General features: G+C 37.8%; 1 protein-coding gene across 2 annotated transcripts in view; it reads left to right on the forward strand.

Moving 5' to 3' along the window:
* Positions 1 to 505: 505 nt before the first annotated feature.
* Positions 506 to 23,629, forward strand: part of PDE7B (phosphodiesterase 7B) — a 178,749-nt gene continuing 155,625 nt past the window's right edge. The window contains exons 1-2 of one of the 2 annotated variants that reach the window (XM_075748191.1): positions 506 to 651; positions 769 to 883. In XM_075748191.1, the coding sequence (XP_075604306.1) occupies positions 863 to 883 (21 nt within the window). In that variant the 5' untranslated portion in view covers positions 506 to 651; positions 769 to 862. Of the gene's footprint in view, positions 884 to 23,629 lie in introns of both variants that reach the window. The other variant, XM_075748192.1, reaches the window with a different exon arrangement.

Below are 23,629 nucleotides of genomic sequence, written 5' to 3' on the forward strand. Positions count from 1 at the left end.
TAAAGGGATGTGTACAGTAGTCTCAGTTTTATCTCTTTCGCTAGGTTTACACTGGCGTGACACCACTGAATTTAGAGAGGTAGTTCCTGATTTACTTCGGGGCAAGGGCAGAATCAGGTCTGATTTTGTACCGCAACCCATACAGATAACAGCTCTCACTGGGAAACATATCGGGTATATTTAAGAACACTTCAATATATATAAGCATATTTATAGCCTTTTCCCATTTTATGAGGATATTTTGGATCTTTCTGGTACCTTTCATTATAAAATCTGTCTAAGCTAAATCCAGGACAGATAAATCACTGCTCTGGTTTCTTTCGAGCGGGGTAGCCTGCCTAAATCACTGCCACATTCTTCCCATAGTAGTCGTTTAAAATTAATAGCACATGCAGAGGAAAAACTAAACCCTTTGACGTCACTCCTGAAATGAGGAAACATAAACAGAAAAGGCTTCACTCCACGGAGCTGACAGTGCGGGCGCGGATTGGTCTGCTCTCCCGCGCCCGTGGCAGTTGACAGCACCTCCCAGCCCGGCACGGCCTTCGGCTCGCGAGCACGGGCGGGCAGACTGCAGCAAGCTCAGCTCTACCCCAGCCCTTACACTGGCAGAAAAGTGCACTCTCTTCCCGAGTCTTTTTGCTTCTTAAGGTGGTTTTATTGGCTGGGTTGGGGGACTTGGGGAGGTTTTCTTTCCTTTTTTTTTTAATTTTTTTTTTATTTTTGTTTGCTGTTGTTATTTAATTCTATTCCTAATCCTGGATGCAGTTACTGGATTCTGCAGTACAAGTCTTCATGAACAAGCTGCACCGCTTAGAGATTTCACGGCATTCAAAGGTCACAGAACTGCCACTATGGTTAAATGTCTTGTTTAATGGTTGAGGTATGTACAGCAAATCTAAAAGAGGCAGCATGATTATTTTTGAAGGGGAACTAAAATTGTGAGGGGGAGAGGGAGATAATACTATTATTTAGTGGAAAAGATTTGTACTGGTGATTGTTACTACAGCAACCGGTTTTTGAATTTCCTCCCTTTTTCTCTTTATTCAAACTAGATGAAAATTTTAACTTCTGTTGATTTAACCATTTGATGGCGAGAGAAGATTGCGGAAAGAATCTGTTATTGTGGTCCTTTCTGATCCCACTGAGGGAAGTGTGATTGCTTTTTCTATATGTTTTCCTACTGCTCTGTGGCAGGAGAGGAGACCTGCGACTTGGCTGGCTTAGATGAAGGGAGAAGAAAGCAGAAACTCGTTCTTATCCTGAGGGGGCTGCGAGTTTGTCTGACAGAGCAGAGAGAGAAAGAGTTGGAAATAAACAGATCAAGCAGAAAACAATATCAGCCTCATTTTTAGGAGTACACGTACCACAACATTTCAATTTTTTTTTTACTACACGCTAAGATTGCTTTACTTGATTTGGGTTCAGAAGTTCAAAATGAAGAAGCAGCCTGCACTTTGACTTATAAGCAGATCCTCAGTGGGAAGGGAGGGAGCTGATCGTCTTATATCAACACCAGTATTCAGATACCTTTTGCTACTTAAACAGAGAAAAGTGGAAATTTGCTTGGAAGTTGAAGTAATGTAGCCTGACGTCTGTTTGATGGCATATAGGTTCGATTCATAGTCGAGCTAGCGATCTGCCTTGAATGAGTATTGCAGCATTACAGTGGACAGTGTGCTGCAGGAAATGAAAACAACTGCTAGCATAAAACTAACATTGTTTTCAGGAGTGTGATTCTAAAATACAAGAGGAGGAGCCACTTGTCAGAGCTCGTGTGTGTGTGTGTGTGTATGAGTGGCCTTAAAAATAATTTCAGCCAACACAGCCGATTTCTATTCTTAATTGGATTAATATACAGGTATGCTCAATGACTAGCAATCTTCATATTTTCCCAGTCTGTGAAACGAGACTTTTTAAAGCTCTGTTTGAGGTGTTGCTGTAGATATTAACCCTCTGCAATTTGAAAATCTTTTAGTTTAACTTTAAAAATTATACCTGAAAAAACAATTCCTATAACAAGGAACAGAACATGAGCACACCCACCTCATGCGATGCTCCTCAAGGGGTTACAAAAATTAATCACACTAGGCTGAAGCATGCTAGCTTAAGGACTGCAAAAATATTAGCTCTGAAATGCAGAGGATGTGATATGTGCTGTGAATGGACAATTGCTATTCTGCAGTGCCTAGTGGGAAAACAAGGACTTTGTGTATTGCAAATGCATAGCTGCAGCTCCTCCATTTCCTCTGCTGTATCTTCACTGATGACTGCAGAAAAAAAAAAGGCTTGTCACAGATAGACTCTTTAGTGCCCCATCTCTTTTGAGATACTTGAGGATACTTTTTTTCATATCATCCAACAACCCAAAGTCCAGCTTCGTTAGTTGAACTGTTATTCTGTAATCTCCATGCCATTCTGTCCTCCCCAGCCCTCCTCTAAGTCTGATTACTTAAACTGCCAGCTGTTTTCAAAAACTAAAGTATTGCTTCTCTAGCCTCGAATTTAGCAGGGTTAATATAGTATTTGTTAGATGATTAATTAGTAAATTTGACTAAGGGGAAGCCTCAGTCTATAGGGACTATAGCCTGTTCTGTAAGGAACAACCCTGTAACTATATGAAGACATCCAAGTTTCCGATAGACAATCCATAAGATATCTGTTTATAATAATTTCCTAGAATTAAATTATTCACTTCTTTTGATAAACATTTTTAGACAAGCTTAGTTTTTAAGCTCTGTAATCTACATTTTGCTGCATCTGTGTTTTGTAGCAACTACTACTGGTGATACTAATAGTAAATATGCTAAGTGGACTTCAGCTGGGGAAATGACACTGTTTTTCTACTTTAGTAAGAAAAGTTTATCTGTAATGCTTTCTCGGAACATTCTCAATTCAGCATCAAGAGCAAAATACAATTTAAGGTTGGCCTCTCTACAGTGGATGCAATGATTACTGACATTTGCAGTCACATTGTCTCAAAAATAAAGTCTGTATTGCAGAAGTTTCATGTGATATGAATGGCTGCTCATTCTGAGTTTATTTCCGTAGGGTAGACAAGAGTTGTCACCAGTGAAGTTGTAGTGATTCCAGCAGAGTAAGGCAAACTCTGCTGAGTCTGATCCAAAGTATTGCAGATCAATTTTTTAAATTATGAAATGTTTAATTCTGTTAACTAGTATATAAATATACCATTATAACTTCAGCTGTTTCCTCCCCTTCCTCCTGTTTATGTGCTTTTCCCTTCTGAAATCCGGCCCTCTGCTTGCCCTTACCAGACCTCTAGGTAGGTCACTGAAGCAGACTGATTTTCCAGTGTCTTCACTGCAATCATCAAGTACAATTGAGACATTCAATCATACATAATCCTTTTTCACTCACCCCATGGTGCTTCTACCAATCGTTAAAGCATATTTTAATGAGAAGCAGTCTGAAAATTGGTATTTTATGATGTATGGTTTTCTTGTAAATTTTCAGTCTCATAGGGAAGAAACTTCTCTGGCACTGTTAATTTTCTTTACAGGAGTTGTATGAAGCAGAAATACCAGCTACTAACCAAGCCATTACTGTCAATAGACTAAAACCTAACACCTCTTTAATTAATCATAAGAAATGTTTAAGACCTAATCTGTCCTGTAATCAAGCTAGATGTACGACCAAAAAAAAAAAAAAGCTCTTGATGCAGTTGGGCTAACAGAAAAACAAGTCATTTCAGACAGCCAGGAAGACATGCCATGTAAATGAGCATTCTTAGCGACTCGCTATTGTTCATCTTTTCTCCATTTTCGTGCTCGAAATTATTGCAGCGCTCCATGTGTTTGTCACAGGGTGAAAGTGAAAGGGACAGCTGGGGTCCTACCAGCTGCCAGAATAAAATTAACTGTTTTGTAATGAAATGATGGCTCAGTATTCCTCCTCCCACATCCATATTGGGTGGAAGATGGGACTCTCTATGTTGGAATTACAGCATTCATTTTTCTTGTTCCTCAGCCAGAAAGCAGGCTTACCCTTGCAGGGACATCAGTTTTTACACTTTCAGTGAAACGTTGGCTTTACATCTAGTGTGAAAATTGCGCTTTTCAGTCACAAGCTTCAGGATGTGGAACTGATGTTATTTAGAGTTTATACCCTGGGGGCATTGGGGCACAGACGTGCAGCCTACGTGTCCAAAAGCAGTTCGGAACTTCTGATGCATTTTCTTTCTCTGGCCAACACAAGGTGCATCAATTTAGGCAGCTAAAGATGAACAATGGTAGCTGAAAAGCTGGGCCACAAAGCCAGGCACCACATATGCAATCGGATGAGGGCGACTGGTAACCTTTTTCTGTGGTTTCACAGTAAATGAGTGGAAATCTAATTATGTGTCTTCTGATAGTAATAGGAATTTGTCATGTCTGAAGAATTAGCTCTGTGCAAATACTAGAGAGATAGAACGTATTTGTTGTATTTAAGACAATTTATTTAATTAATTTATAGAAATTAAAATGCAAACTCAACTTTTTAGCAAAAAGAATTCTTCTGTATCTTTCTGAAAATTGTTTAGAGCACTCTTTAATTCTTTTTTGAATTATTATTATTCTTACTACAGCACCATTCCAAGAAAATTGCATTAGAAAACAATATTTGAACCTCTGAACTTATCATTTCTGTTTTTCTGTAACAGACTGTGGGATCCAGGAGATATATTGCTGGGGTTCACAGTGCTCAGATCTGGGCTAGCGTTAGCTATCTGTTTTAAAACCTCCAGTTTTAAAGTAGAAAATTAACAAATCCCAGCCAGATCAGACAGAAGCGAGAACCATTCCAGAAGCCGGACTTCAGTGGCAAAACTGTTAGTGAAAAAATTTGGGGCAGACACAATTTTCAAAAAACAACAGGCAAATGATTTAAGCATTTCTTTTGCCCACATTTTATAGTGTGGCATCAACAGTCCATTAATGCTGTAATTTTGATAAACATTTTTCACTTGTTCTGTTCTTAGAAAGTGAAATACCTACACCTATCATTTTGTTATGTAAACAGTGTTGAACTATAGAAATTAAACTAATGAAAGAGCCCTATTAAGTTTGATTTTCTAATTCTGTTCTTCCTCCCAGTGGGAGCTGTGAGTGAGGATGGGTGAGAACTCAGTTTAGCTACTTATTTAAGCCACATAGTCTTATGGTGGTATATGATATGCTTCTGCTAGCTTACTATCCAGCCAAATAAGACATCCAGGTTGCCTGGATGGATAAACATAGCTGATGATCTCTCCCTCTTAATAGGTGGGGATGAGCAGTTCAGATTCTCCCAGACACACACAGAGACAAATTTGTTGTAGTTTAGCTAAAGAAGAATTGCACGCAGACACAAACAGCAAGACTTAATTATTTTTTAGTAGGTTATTTTAAAAATAAAACACTAATATTTAGAAGAAGATAGTTGCAGAGGTTTTTTTTTTCTCTAGCTGGTAGGTTTATACTAGTTACCCACAAAAATTTCTGGTATGAGAAAACTCACCAACTAATATCTCACTATGGCGTGTGTTAATGCTGGCAGTGTAAGGTTTTTAAAAGTAGAGCACAGAATCTCCTGTCAAACTAAGTTTAGCTAATTGTCATGGAGGCATAAAAACACACTTGTGGGGCAACTGCTGTCAGGACCTGTATACAATTTTCTACATGGTTGTTCATGGCAGTCTATGATACTAACCCATCTGTACATAGGAAAGATGTTTTGGAAAAGATGATCATTACCTTTCCAAGAATGAAGTGGGAGGTAGGCATGTTTTGACTGAATATGCAGCAACCCAGAGATGGCTCAGAGAAATATACATCTAAAAAAATGAAATTAAGAAACCTCAACTTCAACTGGAGAACTCCTGGAGGATGATACTGAGCTACCGTGTAACCACTTCTGCTCCCTTTGGAAATTGCCCTTTATTCCTTCTGAAAGAAAGAGTCTGTAGTCTCATGTTCTTATTCCCTTTCTTTCCCCCCACCCAACCTTTTTCCCATAGCAGACTTCCTACAGTGCTTGTGTAGACTGGCTAAGCTTGGGACTTGTCATAATATGTGATGGCAGAGCTAGCATTAGTGTGCAAGGACTCATCCCTTGGAAAGAGAGATGCCGATCCCAGGTGGTTGCTGTGCTTTAGAAATGAACACATATTGACACGAAATGCTTTCGTACTTTCCCAAGAATTCAGCTGTCATCCAGAGGGTGTAGCTATTTTCCCCTTTATGCATGATGACCCAGGTATAGAACACGAACTGGTACCTCTGGACATGATCTGGATGATGGGATCAAATGTACACTGATGAAGTTTGCGGATGATACCAAACTGAGTGGGGAAGTTCTCACTTCAGAAGGGAGAACCACCCTGCAGGAAGACCTAGGTAGGCTAGAAGAGTGGGCTAACAAGAACCCTATGAAATTCAAAAAGGACAAGTGTAAGGTCTTGCACCTGGGAAAACATAAATCTCTGAGAAGGTTAGATAGAATGAGGACTTGCTGCGTACCAGGCTGCTGGGAAGGAGGAGAAAACCTCACATAGACACCCAGAGAGAGATGAAAGCAGATGCATGAGGTCTTCATGGAGAAAGCACACTTCTGGCTTTGTGTTCACTGACAACCATGTTGAAATAGGCTACTGCCCCTTTCTGTTTCAAATGTTGGGATATGACTTGGCTCTGTATTACTTATTCATAGGCAATTCTGTTTCACACATTGCCATAATATCTGAGTGTCTATTAATAACAATGTTCAAGTGGCATCAGAATGGCCATCATAAATTTAATTAGGCAGTGTATCTCCAGTTTAATCAATATGGTCATTAGAAGACTGTAAGACAGCCAGGAAAACAATAATTAGTCCTGATTAATAAAGGAGAACTTGCACACATCAGCAAAGGAGAGGAGGGAGCTTTGTCTGTTCAAGGCTTGGAAGGACAGTGAGTTGCTTTCTGCTTTAGCAGATCTGAGGACACTATTATTAAAAAACCCTCTTGAAAATGCCCTTAAAATTCTAAATAAAGTAGAAAATAATACACTGTAGAGAGAGAACTACTATACTGAAAGTATATTTTCCAAATTCTAAAATTCTGTTCTTAAAAACCCCTTCATTTTCTTGAACAAACTCAAAGTGCCAGCTAGAAAGATAAAACTGGAATGTATTTCTTCACCAAACAAATTCCTCATGGGCACAGTTGCTTTGTTTTTGTAGGACTGCTTTAAAAAGCAGAATAACTGAAAGATAAAAAGAAGCCTCAAACTGGATCGGTGCGTGAGAGTGTAAAATGGCATGGTTCCACTGAGATTAATAGGACTCCCTCAATTTATAACTGTGAAAGATCAGACCTGCTGAGCTTTCAGGTCTTATAAGCACTCCTTCTCTTTGCCAGTTAGATCAAATTTTAAGCTCATTAGCCTTCCACTATACCTGTTTCATACCAGTTTTCCACAACTTCCTCAGCATTGCGGTACTGTCGGGCTGCCTTTGATGGCTCCGCAGAAGCTGTGATGCATTTTCTCCCTACCATCATCCTCTAAACCTCCTTTCTCTCCTTCCCTTTCTCATAGCAAAAAAAAAAAAAAAAAAAAAAAAAAAAAAAAAGAGTTTACCATATTTTATTTGAAATCACATCCTCACAGTTAACTTTTAGCTTATGTGCTAGCATCTGCAAAAGTGTATATATTTGTAATACAGAGGGGACTGATCTCGCTTGTTTTCGGTATAGACCATGATCTGCTTCAATGACACAGCTATGTAAGCAACAATTTTAAAAGCTGAGGAATAACAGGGAAATAGTAATTTTGTTTAGGGACCAACACGTACTGCACTGTACCACAAGATATTTTTCATGTAGTAAGGCTGTAACATCCTGTCTCTTTGAACCACGAAACTATATCTATAATAACAATATCCACTACCAGAATATAACTTCCGTAATAGTATGGTAACAAAAAACAGTGCAACATGAAGATGTTGAATGAAGTTCGTGCTATATATTATCATCAAAGCTGATAGAATTGGTCAAGCTTTCAAAAAAGCTCGAATTCACTTTAGTATCCAAATGAAATGGCCAGATCTGAAAAACTGCTGTGCACGAGAACTTGCCTGGGAAATGTTTTCCCATTCTACCTCAGACAGAAGTAGCCAACAGCCTGTGGTTAGTGGTCCCAAGAGGCTAGGGGAGAAAAATATTCAAGTTCCCTCTCTGCTTGTGTTGGCTTTCCTAGGGTGGATTACCACTGCAGTGTCCCCCAAGGGCTGAACTCTGGTTTCACGGGGCCGGGCAAATGGAGCCCACAGCTCCACGCTGAGCCCCGGCGTGGAACCAGAGCTTCTCCACTGCTGAAGAGGCACATGAAGGTTGTTTCAGGCAGATCTCCATCTGCAGCTCCAGGAGTTCTGTCCTGAACCCAAGAAACCTTTCTAATGGGTGTTTTCTCCAGATGAGCACCTCCTCCTCAACAGCTTTTTTTTCCAACAAATTGTTGATTTTAAGAGGAAAGTACGGATATATTTTGAGGGAAAAAAAATCACCGCTGCTACAGAATCCCCACCTTGCTTGTGAGGACTGAGGGGCTCAGAGACTGCTTGCTTTGGGTGCCTGCTAGTGGGGAGAGTGACTGAAAATCTGGTTCCAATCTAGTGACCATTTTGAAAAGTCTGCTTAGATCTTTTTATTTTATAGTGCTTGAATTGAATACTCAAAGGTCACCGAAGTCTTGAATTTCCACGTCTTTCAGCAATCCTCTTCTAACCCTCCTCCCAATAGACCTAGTACTGCTATTATTTCTTATTTTGAAAATAAGTGGGGAAAAATAACAACACTCCGTGCTTCATTTATGTGATAACTATATCGTGCTGAAGAGATTATTTCTTCATGTTAAAATTTCCTTGTAGTGGTTACAGCTTTTTGTCTGTAAAACGCACTTGCTTTAAGGAGAGGCTTGCACATGCACCACAGATGTATTCTTCTTCTCATCCTCCCCCCAAATTTAGCAGAGTGAAGGAGTGTGGATTCTGTTTGGTTTGTTTTTTTTATTTTTTGCTCAAACACCATAGCAAACATTATTTTAAATCCAATAATGTGAGAAAGGGAGGATTATAATGTTTAAACACGTCAGCTGGTCAGAAAGCCTCTTGGGGGGCAGCCTCACGTTCATCTGGACCACCTAATATGTGACTGCAGCTTGGTTTCACTACATTAGAATTTTTAAACCGGTATTCACAGTTTAGTTTAAAAACCCGCAAAGCATCACTTCGCTAATTCTTTTTTAACTTTTAATCATGTTTACTACTAATGTGAACAAGCCTGAGCTGACTTCTGTTGTTTTCTAAGTATTAGCAGAAACTATTTCATGTTTCATAAAAGAATAAGGCAAAAAGCTTTTAATGTCAGTCTGTGTTTGGCATTGCACCTTTTTATGATAGCTGATGAAAATTAGCTTGCAAATAAACAAACCATTCTCTAAAAAATTCTCAAAAGGTCCAGATCTTTAAAATGTAGAAAAGAATTATCAGAGAGGTCTCAGTGCTATGTAGCCACCCTTTAATTGTCATCTGTTGACAGTACTTTGACAGCTGACCTTCTTCAGCTCTGATTTTAGGAGAACTTCAAAAACCTCTGGGCTACTTTCTCAATTTCTAGAGCCATTTTTTGAAAGATTGTATTAAAGGGGCGTTTCTTCTTTTTGTCTCTCTGTTACCCTCATTTTCTCCTGAGAACACTTGTCTAAAAATTGCCTTTTCACCACACTGATTTATAGGTTCTGGCATGGGTACTAATGCTGTTTCTCCTAGTAGCAGACAGAAAATTAGTCACAATCTGATGTTAACAACTTCTTCATTACCTAAACTGTTTTACACTTTAGTAAGTTCAACACAAGCAAATCTAATCCCTTTGAACAAACCAAGGAGTTTTTGTCCATGTTGCAAATATACCAGACAATAATTAATTTATAAAGTCACTATTATAAGTCAGCCTCTGTGGCAAACTGGGATCTGAACTGTGATACCACTGACTTCTGCAGAGAAGTGCCACTTGAGTGCAGCAGAGAGAAAAAATTGTTTTAGCTAATTTACATTAAAAAGTCAAATATGAAGAACACTGTCAACACAGTTGCTTTTGTGGATCCTGTTGGGAGATGAGATTCAACATGTTCTACCCTCACATGTGACACACTACAGATTTGTTTGTGCTGGCAACAAATAATCATCTGCACTGTAGAGAGCAACAGGTTGGTGCTGAGGTATAGGATACCTGTAGATTTCAGCAACAAGTTGATCAGGAAAGCTTTTATGAAGTCAGTCCACCACTGGATGTTTCTACCAAAATCACCAGTGGTGGTGTAATTTTCAGCTGGTCCCTTAAATTGCCCTCACTGCCTTTCAGGTACCTGCTGAGCACACAAGTGGTTTACTAATTAATGTTTCTCTGCATCTTGCCCATGAACCTGAGGCAGTGTTCCTGCTGTTTCTCCAGGCTAGAAGAGGAACTCATTGGAAAGTCAGTCATGTAGAACTGAACAGCCTTGGTTTTAGCCCAGGCAGATAGGAAATTGAGTCAACCTCAGTTGTGAAACTACCACTATGGTATAAGAAATACTAAGACATGTTTCATGCTTCATTCATGCAATGGCATTCACTGTTCTAGAAGAGCCTAGTTTAGAAGGGTACGTTCATGAAGACTATCATTCAGAAAGAGAACATTTCTGAACAAGCTGATGAATGAAGAAAAAGTTGGGGGTTTTTAAGAGAGGCTTTACAATTCTTATTTTTACAAATACAGGCATAGAAACAAAGTTTTAGTTTGACTTCATCACTCCAAATCTTTTCCTTTAAAAGAAGATTCTTTTAAGGACCAAACTCAGAATTTGAAAAATTATCCACTTTAAAATATTTTGGGGAGATCATTTTGAAACCTGTGCCTTGTTGGAGCACCTAATGCTCCCATTGGTTTTGCTGTATTTGTGAGATCCTCAGAATTTTTTAAAACCAAAATGTCAAATATGTCACATCAGCCATGCTGTGATGGACTTCAACAAAATGGTAGGCCAGAGTTTCCAGGTTTTTTGGACATTGTAATACCAAAAATAGCCAAATGGTTACTGATTATAATTTTATTATAATATTAATTTCTATTTAAAGTAAAATTAATGTTATTTGCACTTCACTAGGAGAAGCAGAGTTTTCTGCAGCTAACCCTCTGCTCTGTAGAAGAACTGGAGGATGCATGCTAGGGCAAACATTTTACATCGACCACTGTTCAGAAATATAAAATAATTTTCTCTAACTCATAAGCATATGATGTGTTTTCTTTTTCCTTAAACTCTTGAGCTTTTGCTTAAGCAATATTTCCTCTTCTGTCCATATTTTATATTACATTCACAGCATCTACTTGTTACTTCTAAAAACTTCCCATTTTTTTCTTTTCTGTTTTTTTGAAATTCTCCCTTTTTCTTTAGAGAGTAGAAAACTAAAGACCAGAAAATTGACTTATTACTACATTTAAGGATAAAGAATTTTATACCTAGCTAATTTAAAAAAAAAAAATCAAAATATCAAACGAAAGAGACTCTTTTGTCTTCTGATTGTGGACCATTACAACTCCATTGTCCTTCTGAACTCTGAGCAGATCCTTACAGGAAGTCGATGCGTTATCTTAAGGCAGAGTGCAGGCAGGCATAAGGGGAAGGTATATCCTCAGCTATCACGAAACATCAGAAACATTTCTGATTATGATTGATAACAGAGTGAAAGGGAGAAAGGCAAGCAGAGATGGTCTCAGAGACTTTGGATCCCAAATAAGAACATGAGATCATGTTCAGACTCATACCAAATGAAATGCTAACCTAGGAAAAATTGTATTGAGCTAAGAGATTATTTAAGGCTGTTGCTCTATGTTGCAAAGTGTGTTGCAGTACCAGCAGAGTATGAAAATGTATGTAACACGTTAGTCAGATCAGTAAGATTCATTTAAGAAGACAGACATCTCTATTTCACACAGATAGAAATGCAGGAAACACAAATATATTAAAGGCCACCTTTTGGAAATGGCTTCCCTATCTGTGCATAGAGTTGGAGATTCAAGCTTTTGTCACTCCAAATTCTCTAACTCAGAAAATTATTTTTTATTAACTCAGAAATTATGTAGTGTTTAAATATAATATTTAGGTCTTCTATTCTCTGTGTATGAATCTAATTATTTGGCTGCAGAACAACCAAACATTTGTATAAGCAGTTTATGTTGACAGAGTCTTCTGCTATATAAATTTGCCATTTCATAAAATAAATAACATATTATGGAAAATTGTTCTGTATCCTAAGGATTTGGAGTTCTTCCTAAATGGAGGATAGAATGACTTCAAGCATCTATTTGATTTTTTAAATTTTTTTTTTAATTATAAAAATGAAGGGTTCAGTTCACCTACCATATGCACACTGAGTGCAAACTGTACCTGCCTCCCGCTGAAGCCAAGGCACAGACTGGCTGGAAACCGTACATTCCCTGGAGCCGCCTTCCCTGTGGGCACCCCCACGGCACAGACTCCTGAAGTGTCTGATCCCGTAGCTCTGCTAACGGTGCACCTTTCCTCAGCGTCACCGCCCGCATCCAAGGCTGCGTGGCTCCCACCAGAATCTCTCTCAGAGAGTTTGTCATCTCTGACCCAAAAGCCCCGGCTCTGCTTCGGATTGTGTGGGCAGGGCTTGGGCAGATAGTGAGTGAAAGGGTGGAGGAGGAAGAAATGGGAAAGGGTGGCTACAGAGAACGATGGGGGAAAATTGCACTGTGTCTTGCTATCTTAAACATCTGTAGTAACACACCTTCCTCCATCCAATACTGACTATAAAATTGCTGATATTAGGACTATTTCATCACTGTTTCTCCTTGGTTCCATGAAGTCTTGTTCTTTTGACCGCCAGTATTTCTACGCTGGCTGCCCATAGAAATAATTAATCTGTTCAACATCATGGTACCTCTTGGGTCCAGCTTTACACAGATTTCTTTATGATGGTTGACCGCACAGTTGTGGTGACATAAAGGCTGTCTCCAGCATCAGGATAAAGATTGTTTGTATAGGAGACATCTCTGAAATTTCAAAATGAGCTGCTAAGAAACTGAGGATTATCATGTTCCTCAACGTTTCCCTTTCCAAGTGCAAGATACATTTCTTCCAATTTTTCAAAGAAATCATCACATGTTTAAAAGAGAATAATCAAGACAACAAATCATATATAAGAGATACAATAGTCCTAGTTTATGCAGTACTGGAAAGTATTCACCCTTGAGGATGAGGGATAAAATAGAAAAAAAATCTAAGAGGATTGGAAATGTAAAAATTAGACTTTTAGAAACAAGAAGCAATGAGGATCATTATTTGTTTACTCCAGAACATTTATTAACCTCACTGGTTCACCCTGTGACATCTCATTATGTGTGAATATCTGGACCATTCACACATTCTTCGAGAATTTCTTATGGCAATTCTACTTAATTTGTGAAAGAAAAATCATGATGGCAGTACCTGCAAATAACGTGTTCCACAACAATAACGATATGGCCATGTTGGTTTTTTTCATGTGGAGAATAGTGATTTTAAAAACCCTGAATGTTTTAGATCTTCAACAATGTATCAATAATGATAACATTTTTAGAAATTCTATAAAATGTTTATTCAATGGAGGTTTTGGAAAACTGACAGAATATATCTGTGGATTTGAAATATTTGTACATCATTCTAAATTTTATAACAGTATGCAAAATTCTAATTATGAATTGTTTGTGAGTTACTAAATACAGATGTGGGGAAAAAAAATTAGGTTTTAACAGAAACTCACAAGATGAAAGATCAGATCTATGACTGGTTGTTTTTAACCTCTCAAGGGGTCCTGAAAAACTGCACAGTACAGAAAACTTAGTAGATATAAACCAAATTCCCTTCTTATACATGCAAGGAGAAGTCTGCCTGACTTTCTGGTAATCTTCCATGTATGGAAGAGGGTTGTATGCATTACATAAAAAAGCAATATTGTTTCCAGGTTTTGCATTCAGTTTATATCTGAGTCTGATAACAAGAAAAATCCTCCTCTCCTGTTTTATCAACCTGGCCTTGCTGGTTTATGTGTTTTACGTAAGTTCTATGTTAATGTTCTGGCAACTAGTCTCTACTGCATTTTATTTTGGAGAGCCCAACCATCTAACAGTGCGAGTCTTTCTGGGACCTGCCTCATTCTTAATGTCTTCCCTTGCTATCTTTTATTCTGATATATCAAAATTATCACTGCAGTTACGTAGCCTTCACCGTATCTCCCAACAAACATTTGTTCATAAAAAAATGAGTTTGGCAAAATTATCTCATCTTCTTGTCGCTAGCAGATCAGCAAACCAGGCTACACCTCTGTCTAGGTTCCAGCTTCTTAATCATTCTGAAGAAATCAGTACAAATGTAAAATAACTTTGCCTACAGGCACCTGAAATTATTGTAATTAATGAAATAAGTTCTAGAAACTGCAGTGGTTGCTTTGCAATTGTCTCTTCACTCTCCCTTGAAATACATGTTGCTGTAGTCCTTTTGTGCTTGTGCTAAATGCTCTGATGGCATCGTTCCCTTTAAGTGATTGCCCTTTGCATCTTCTTGGCACCAAGTTATTTTCAGCAAGCTGTGCTCAACAGTGCTGGCAGCCGTCCCAGGGAAGCTGCTCTGCCTCGGTGGCATTTGGTACACGGGAATTCCAGAGTAAGGAATGGGCAAAGCTTACCCCGCGTTTTACATCACTCTCAGAAACATCAAACTAGACTACTGGTGTTTGACAGGAAACAATGCACGAGGCCTCTAGGCTTTGCGGTCTGTCTCATTCTTTATTTTCCCTATTCTTGTACCTCCACTCACACCAAACACGTTCAAATATTACCTGTGCATTATTCTTGTACTATCACCCTACGATGTAGGAGGTCTTGATAAAAGATGCAGTTTGACACAGAATAGTTTAAAAGCCACGAAACAGTTTAACTACTAGGAAACAAACTCAATAGGATTAGGATATTTGTATTCTCAGACATTTCCAGGCCTTTGCTGTTCTAATATCTGATCGTATTTGATCCTTCCATATTGACGCTTAATATAGATAGGTGGAAAAGCACAGATCACAATCTTAGTTTTCTCTATTTTAAATGAGGAAAAAAATTATGCTCCTCTCATTTCACAACAATATCTGGAAAGGAGTTTGTTCCCTAAAATATAAGGTTTTCCAAAATTTGTACAAAACTATCTGTAAGAAGTAAAGATTTAGAGCGAGTACATTAATATAAAAATACTGTCATTTAAAAAAAATATATTCAAGTCAATACTATGATTAGCTCAGCTAGCCTTCCAGACCTACTTAGACATCTTTTTAATTAGATCTTTATGAATGGATTTGTTACTTACAGCAGAAAGATAATTTAGAATGCGAATGGGAATTTTTACATGAATGAACTGAGCAGAACTCTTGTAAAAATGAGTATCACTAGGCATAGGTTCAATACTACAAGCAGAAAATCACTGATCCATAACGTGCTTTTCTAGTACAACACGTAGGAAGCCTAAAGTGCTGATTTTCAAGTACAGAGTAAAAACAGCTTACAAAATCAAATGTATCCATAATATCTATTTACCTATAGTTTTCCGTGTACATCACAATCATGTCAAATTAGCATTTCCCATAGCTACTTGAGAACAGTTTCTCTTCATTTGAATACAAATGTCAGATGGCCACACTGCAGTTAGCAGCAGCTCGCTACAAGATCAGAGTACGGGCACAATCTATTTCAAAGCCGCAATGCTTCCCTGTAGTATCTGAGTTCTGCAGAGAGTGTTTTTGTCTTGCTTCATTTGCTTCATTATCTTTAAGGTGAGGAAGTTCATCTTACTGTGAACAAACTATTTTTTTTAATATAGTGTTCCTTTTAGTGAAGGATGGACTTGGGAATTAGCAGAAAAGGGTATAAATCCCAAATAATTATCATCTGAAGGCATATTTGCTAATGGAAAGGAGTGAGCCCTTCCCTTTTGCGAACTTTGTGATGTTTGCAAAAGCTAAGGGTAGTATATTCACATTTGAAGGCAGGAATTTGTGTTCCACAGGATCAGGAAGAAATTTTCCATCACCAGCACCAACATGTATGGCATCAAGATATAAACAGATGTTTTATATCTGCATGTGAATAAGTCAAAATTACCTATTCCTGGCAATCTGATCAGATGGTTTTGATGTTTTTCTCATCTGGTATGGCTTCTCTTAATGCAAAATTATTTCTCTAGTGGACAGCTTAATTCTGACATATAGCGCTACTTGTCAGATAAACTTATTCTAGTCCTATATTCATCAGTAAAAATCAAATAACAGAAATAATCTGATCAACACTTTTGTAGACCAGTGGACCTTTCTATTGTGACAAAATGTTTTTGCCTTTTTTCTACACCAAATTTTGTCAAAGATGATCTCTAAATTGTTTCATGATATCATAACTAAGTCTGGCTTTCCTTTAAAATACAAAACTAAAGACAGACCTGGAGGAAAGACAAGGGAATATTTGTTTTCATTAAACATTTTTTTCCTATGTTTTTACTCTCTATGTATTTATTTGCATTACAGTTATGCTTAAGTGTTTCCCTCTGCCATCTCCATTGTGCTCACTGCTGTGTAACCAAGATGTCACACAAAGACACCAGTTTGGTCATTTAATTTGAAACAACAGTCAAGTGTAGCAAATGAAAGAGGAGAAGCAATGTAAGCATACAAAAATAAAATTAGATATTTACATTGGTTAACTGTTGCATAAGTTGATATCTCATTTTTTGAATGTTAAAATGAGCTAAGGAAGTGCAGAACTTTTTCAGATGTCACATTTTTATCAGTGATTTAGGTGTTATCCTTTATATTACTTCATAGCAAAAATACAACTGAAATTATTGGTCTTTTTGAGGAATTCAAACGGTACCTTGATTAGAAGTTACTCTTTTTGGTGCATGCTTGCTGGGTTAGATTAAGTCGTAAGCCTACCTTTGAATCAGTCTTGATCTGATTTAACAAAAACTTTGTAGGCCTTCTTAATTCACAAGCTTCTTGCACAAGCCTTAATGACAACTTCTACTGAGATCTTTAGAGGTTAATAGTTTATTAATGATCCATGCTATGAAGCCACATCTGGAGCACTGCATCCAGTTTTGGGCTCCCCAGTATAAGACAGACATGGATTTACTGGAGTGAGTCTAGTGAAGCACCACAAGGCTGAATAAGGACTTGGAGGATCCATCATGCAGGGAGGTTGAGAGAGCTGGGATTGTTCAGCCTGGAGAAGAGAAAGCTCGGCAAAGATCTTTGTATGAATAGCTGATGGAAGGTGTTAGGAAGACAGAGCCAGACCATGGACCCAGCGATCTCCAGAGGCCCCTTCCAAACTCAACCATCCTGCGACTCAGCAGTAGGCATGGTGCACATCAGATCAGAAGAGTGCCAAGCCCTGCAGATGTGATAGGACTGCTACCAGGCACCAGCTGTAAACGTAAATGCCAGTAATATCATTTAGGAAGAGGGCAGGGAATGTCCCCCTGTTAACAAGTTTTCTGTAACAGGGAGGGCCAAGTTGACAAGTGATTTCAAGGAAATGCAGAAATTAATATCTTTAGTTCTTTAGAAAAACAATGCAGATAATTTAAATTTTGTTTCCATTGTGCTTCGGAATATTTTCAGGATATTCTGTGGTATGGCTGTTGCTGCTTTTATTAGTCAGATCAAATTCTGTTTCAGTGCATCTTATCCATTAATTCACATTCAATAAGGTACCCTTTTGCTAGTGGGCTTTCCAGGTTGTCTGTGCTTTGATATTTTTCTGGCACATCCATTAGTATACTATTAGAGTTCAAAAGGAACACGGTAATAAATGTTTCAAATCTAACATATGCTTTCATTCAGTATTTATTCTTTTAGAAGATGAATAGGAGCTCCATTTCTTATGATGTTCCAAAGAATTTCTACTACAGGTAATTTGAAGGCCTGATTTTGTTTATGTGTATGTATGTGTGTGCACATGCCCAGGCATTGCTACTTGTACCTCTTCCAAAGCTGGTGAAATCCACAGGGAAGCCACACTGTAATTTGCACATCATTTACCTTTACAACTTCTAATTTTTTTGAGCACGTCTGCTGCCTGTGTTTGCTAGATTTATTCACAAGGGAGAATATTTCTGAACACATTGATTAATGTCTTGTATTAGAGGGACAGGGTTATATAAAAGAGAGATAGAGAAGCGTCAGCTGCATGTTCTCTGCTCTAATAGCCTACTGCCACAAATTTTTTTATAACTAATAATGAATCATAACTTATAATTCAGAGATTTACATCCCTGAAAACTTCTAGGACTCCTAACCAATACAATTTGAAATTTACTACAAGTAACGCTAAAAGTCCAAGTAGTTCTTGGTTTATGAACAACCTTGGAAAACTCAGTGTGTTGTCTCCATCAACAGGTAAAGTAGAAAGCCTACTTTTCTGTGGCAGCCCCGCTTAAAAGTCTGCGTTTGAAGATGAGAAGCAACATATCATTCTGTGAAACTGATCTCACGCAACACATTCCAGGTCCCTTGTTACAGCTATCTTTAATTAATATTTTAATTAAAGTGTAGCAAATTAATGTAATGAGCTTTGTAATAAATCTCCTGTGGACTATAACAGAGCCAGAATATCACAATACCATGAGGAACTAGCACAACAATAGGAACCAAAACTCCACAGAACTTATTAAATCTGACAAGTCCCAATCTGCCCTGTTTGATTAATAGAGTCACCCATGTGATTTATCTTGATCAAGAAAGGGCAAGGAATCTTGCAACAAGATTATTTTACACTCTGGTAATATGGAGCTCTACATCTATGATCTCAATTTATCTGAGTGGGATTTGGTCTGTTCTCAAGTCAAAATTATTTTCCTATTTAGACAGTTTCTCTTTTCTAAGCTGATTGCTATACTGTGCTTATTCCCATTGTTAGGAACCTCTTCATTTGACTTCTGTCTGTGTGACTAGTCAGCTGAGAAACTGCTTATCAGCATAAGAAATTGAGAATCTGGGTGCACAACTACAAATAGGTCTGCGGAAATTGGCAAAATGTGGCATTCTCACACTTCTGTGTTGTGGCATAATCATTTTTGGTAGCTATACACTAAAAATATACCTACATGAAACATCTGAAGGAAATCACACATCTAGGTGATGAACTGACTTCTTCACTTCTTAAACTTCATCACTAGATACAGATTAATTGCATTTGTCAATTCTTGGCCACCTGCTGGCAATAATTATCTTGGGTTTGGTGTTGAAGGTAAGGAGTATTTTTTTGTTTGTGTCACTGTAGGGCATGGAGCCCGTCAGGAGCTGTAAACATGTTTCTGTTCTGTTTAGCAGCCAAAATTGGTTCAGCATTCAATATAGTGGAAGTGAATGAGTATGTTTTGATTCATAAGTTGTCCGTATATATATAGTCTGCTGAAATTTTAATTTCATTACATAAAGATCAGCAACAATTGAGATTTTTGTTATAAAGTTACATGGCTTGCTTACATTTTCTGTCCAAGTTTTTACAGAGTGTTTATAGCAGTAGAATATTTGATCCTTCCAGCTGTGACTGCATATTCTAGTCATAAAATAATTAATAAATCACAAGGCTGTGTTGTTTGTACAAGGTTCCATTGAAACAGTGTTTTCTGAAATAGTCAACAGATTAGTTGGATGCTGATTTTGTGAAGTGTTTCAGTTTGACGAACTCAAAATACTCTAAATGTGATGATCAAGCCTCTCAGTACACGTGTATGACGGAAATTTTTTTCTCTGTTTTCCTATATTTGCCTCTGTTTTGCAAATATTAGTTGTTGCAATAACACAGTAGCAGCAGGCCTGCAGTCATATTAGGTTGGGAAAAGAGAATTCAGTGACTATTTGATGTCAGACTTGACACTAAGTGATAGACTTACTAGTTCTTGATGAGCCAGACTTTTAATACTAGTGCTGTAAAAAGCTTTTAAGTCCTACGTGTCGTATTTGCGGTCCTTGCACAGCTGTGTGTGTCATCTTGAAGAATCTCTCATTATACTACACTGGTAAACTCTTATTTGGCTCCTGGTTAGTTCATTGACATAGAGAAGTCTGCTGTGATGAATACAGAGCGTAGCAGTATCCCCTTTGTTTGCCAGAGACAAGAGGAGAATACAGTAATGCTACAAAACAGACAAAATCATTCCGTAATAAGAAAATGCATTTTGTAATTTTCAAGTTCATAGTTTTAGTGCATTATTCTATGAACTGTTCTTATTTCTTTAGGGTAAGTTTCTTATTCTCAGCTGCAATGTCATTTGTAATTTAAGAGCAGATCCAAAGCCTATTAAAATAAGGGAAGTCTCTCTTCGACTTCAGTAAACTTTGAATTAAGTGTCTTGCCTGAACATTTCTCACAGGTTCCTGGTAGGAAAAAAGTACCTGCTTAATGTTTATTTTGCTTCTTACTAATAGTTGTCATTTGTAAATGACGTGTAAATATTGTCATTTACCATATTTGCACAACCTAGTAATAATATTTTGTGCGAGGCACACCCATTTCATTTACCACATGTGGCTGCATTAACGCTGATGGTTGCCACGTAACGTTTTTATATTTCCATGTAAGAAGTGTCAAGAGTGCCCACACAAAAACAAATGGGCCCTTTACCTATTGTTTGGTATTTGTTACCAGCTTTGTTGCACATTCTTCCTTCGGTCACATTTCAATATCAGCGTTTATTTGAAGTAAGACTTGCAGAAGGAAGGATCTCTATTGCTATATCATAAGTACTTGGCAATGTCTGAAGTTTTGGGTGTATGTTTATATACCTTGCCTTAAACAGGAACAAGAACTTTGTCTGGTAGAGGTTTATGGTCTCACATTTTATCAGGATTCATTGTTTCAGCCTCTCATATTTCTCCGTTTCTGTGTGTTTGAGAGTTCTTTGAGAATGTGGTATTTATATACATTTACTAGCTACTTAATGCTAACAGCAGGGCTGTTGCCTTGATATATGTCCAGACACATTCAAATGTGAGATAGTACTGTGAGTTCTTGTTCTGTATAACAAATACTTCTACGTGGCAATCAGTACATGCCAGCTGTCCATGTCCATCTCCTTCGTATATGTCTGCAATATTTAATAACTTATCCTCTTTTTGGATTTTCCGAAAGCATTCTCCTGTATTTTCTCTGAGATTTCAATTTGTGTTCAGTATCGTTACCATTGTATTTTGTTTGTTGGGCAGGCAAGATTTCTTTGTCGTCCTGGTTTTTATAGTGAAATTGCTGTTCTCGTACTTCCTCTCCCATTTCTGAGCTATGTAAGTAGTCAGTTTTTACTCACCTAACCTGGCTTGTAGCTTCCTGAGTCAGGTTAGGTGCGCAAGGGTAAACAGGTCAGCTGAGCAGTAGTGTAACATCATTTGTAAAATCTGAATCAAAGCTGAATCTTTCTAAGGTTCAAGAGACATAATCTTCACAGATGACAAGTAATCATGTTCCCTAAATTTGAGCATCTTCTAGTCTGGTTTTCCCAATTTTAAATGCCCGGGACTTATATTTCCAAATTACTTGCATGATTTAGAAATTTATATGTTAAAAAAAATCACTGTTGATTTCTACTCCAGAAGAAAATATTCAGATTTCTTAAATGAGGGCCCATCAGTTGAATTTGGACCCTGATAAAGTAACAAATATAAATTCATAACCAACTTTAAAAAATATGTTTGAGGCACTTGTAAAGCTATATATCACATCTTGAAATCTCCATTGGTGCCTATTTGCATCTTTATGAAGCAAACAATTTGTCCCTAAATTAGGAAGCGTAACCCAGGAATGCTGCGGGAGCAGCGGGAACTGAATGATGGTTAATCCTCAGTGCCGTCACTTACCTGAAAAATCAGGCAGAGGTCCAGTGGGAAAAAGACAGGAGGTTCTTGAACTTAGATTTTTCTCAGAATACAAACTCACAGGAGAGTGTGGGGGTTTTTAGTCTTGTTTTGACTGAAGTAAACTGACCTTTTTTTTTTTTCTCTTTTAAATGCTTGGTAGTACAGTCTTAATGTTTTTTAACAGAGAAAGGAGGACAGATTCCTGGATTTTTAAAGGGGAAAAAAACCCAACAAAAAAAAAACCCCAACAAACTTAAGAAAGAGTGTTTCTATCTGTTATGGATGCAATTCAGCACGACAGCAGTATCCAGGTTTCCAATACAGCCAATAGTATAGCTCCTCATCTTGCATGGAAATCACCTCCAGACAAAAGTAATTTTCAGAAGGCTTCGAAGATATTTGTTGATAGCAGGATGAAAAATGTAAGGGGGCCTCATAATTCCACAAGGGGAACCTGAAAGTGGACACCTTCAGCTCATAATTCTAGTTTTACTAGCTGCAGCTCGCAAAGCAACAGCTGCATCTACATTGCAAAATACCTCCCACACATACATACACACACAGTGTTTGCACACAATACTTATTTTTTTTCCTTTAATGTGTGGGAATAAATTAGAATCTAAGATCTTACTGTAGAGAAAGTGTGTACTGTTTAGTTTAAAGGGGTAAAGATAATACAGCTCCCATAATTTGATCATGCATGTTGCAAATGGAAGAGGGGATCGTGCAAAAAGAACCATTCCAGCAAATCCAGGTAGAGTTTTACTGACATTGTTGGGTCTACATGATTCTCTTCATAAGGTTATCTTCTTCCTATGTTGCCTAGTGGTATCCATTAATTAGGAAAGAGACTGCAGAATCAGAATTGGATGCTATGAGTGTGTACTAATGCTTGTATATTATCATTAAGGAATGTACACAAAGAAAGCAGAATCTGAAAATACTTGTAGCTAAGCTTTGTTATGAACTCTGACGTAGAGGATCTTGTTTGCTGTCTTTGCCATCTGAAGAACTGGTCTGGAAATTTCTCAAGGGAATAGGATTTTCTAATAGTACCTGATTTTTTTCAGCTGGAAACACTTTGAAAATGTATGTTGACATTTTCTCATCAAAGTCATTAGCCAAGTATTTTTCCAAGAATGGCTCCAGTCTAATTCACTTTTATTTAATTCGTTCATCCACTGCTGCTATCTAAGCACATAATTACTCTAGAGGATGGTTGGACTTTTCATTCTTTCGAGCTGTGGTACTCTTTACTGTGGTGTATTTACAAATCCAGTGCAGAATCATGTCTCTCAGACTACTGTGGTTTTATTTCAACTAAAGAAATGGTTGTCTTCCTCAAATCTGACAGGTTTTTTCTTTACAAATTTTTGTTGTAGCAATGGGACAAAGTACATGCAGTCTGCAATGCTTGTTGGAGAACTCTGTTAATAATATTTTACTAAAACAGTTTCAGTGCTAGTAGGATGTTCCCTAAAGGTCTTCCAGCATGAAATTTCTGAAGAAGTAAAGAAACCCTTTAGGATGAGTGGCAGGCAATGCTTCTTCAGATGCCAGGGAAAACATTTCTTTCTTGATTTTTTTAATGCTGTATGGCTGTTTTAAGTAGCCTCTAAACAAAGTCCGCTGTGGATTTAGACTGAGTACAGCTTTATGAACTCACCCGGTTCAA

This window comes from Balearica regulorum, chromosome 3 (assembly GCF_011004875.1).
Source record: "Balearica regulorum gibbericeps isolate bBalReg1 chromosome 3, bBalReg1.pri, whole genome shotgun sequence".
Taxonomy (NCBI): Eukaryota; Metazoa; Chordata; class Aves; order Gruiformes; family Gruidae; genus Balearica; species Balearica regulorum.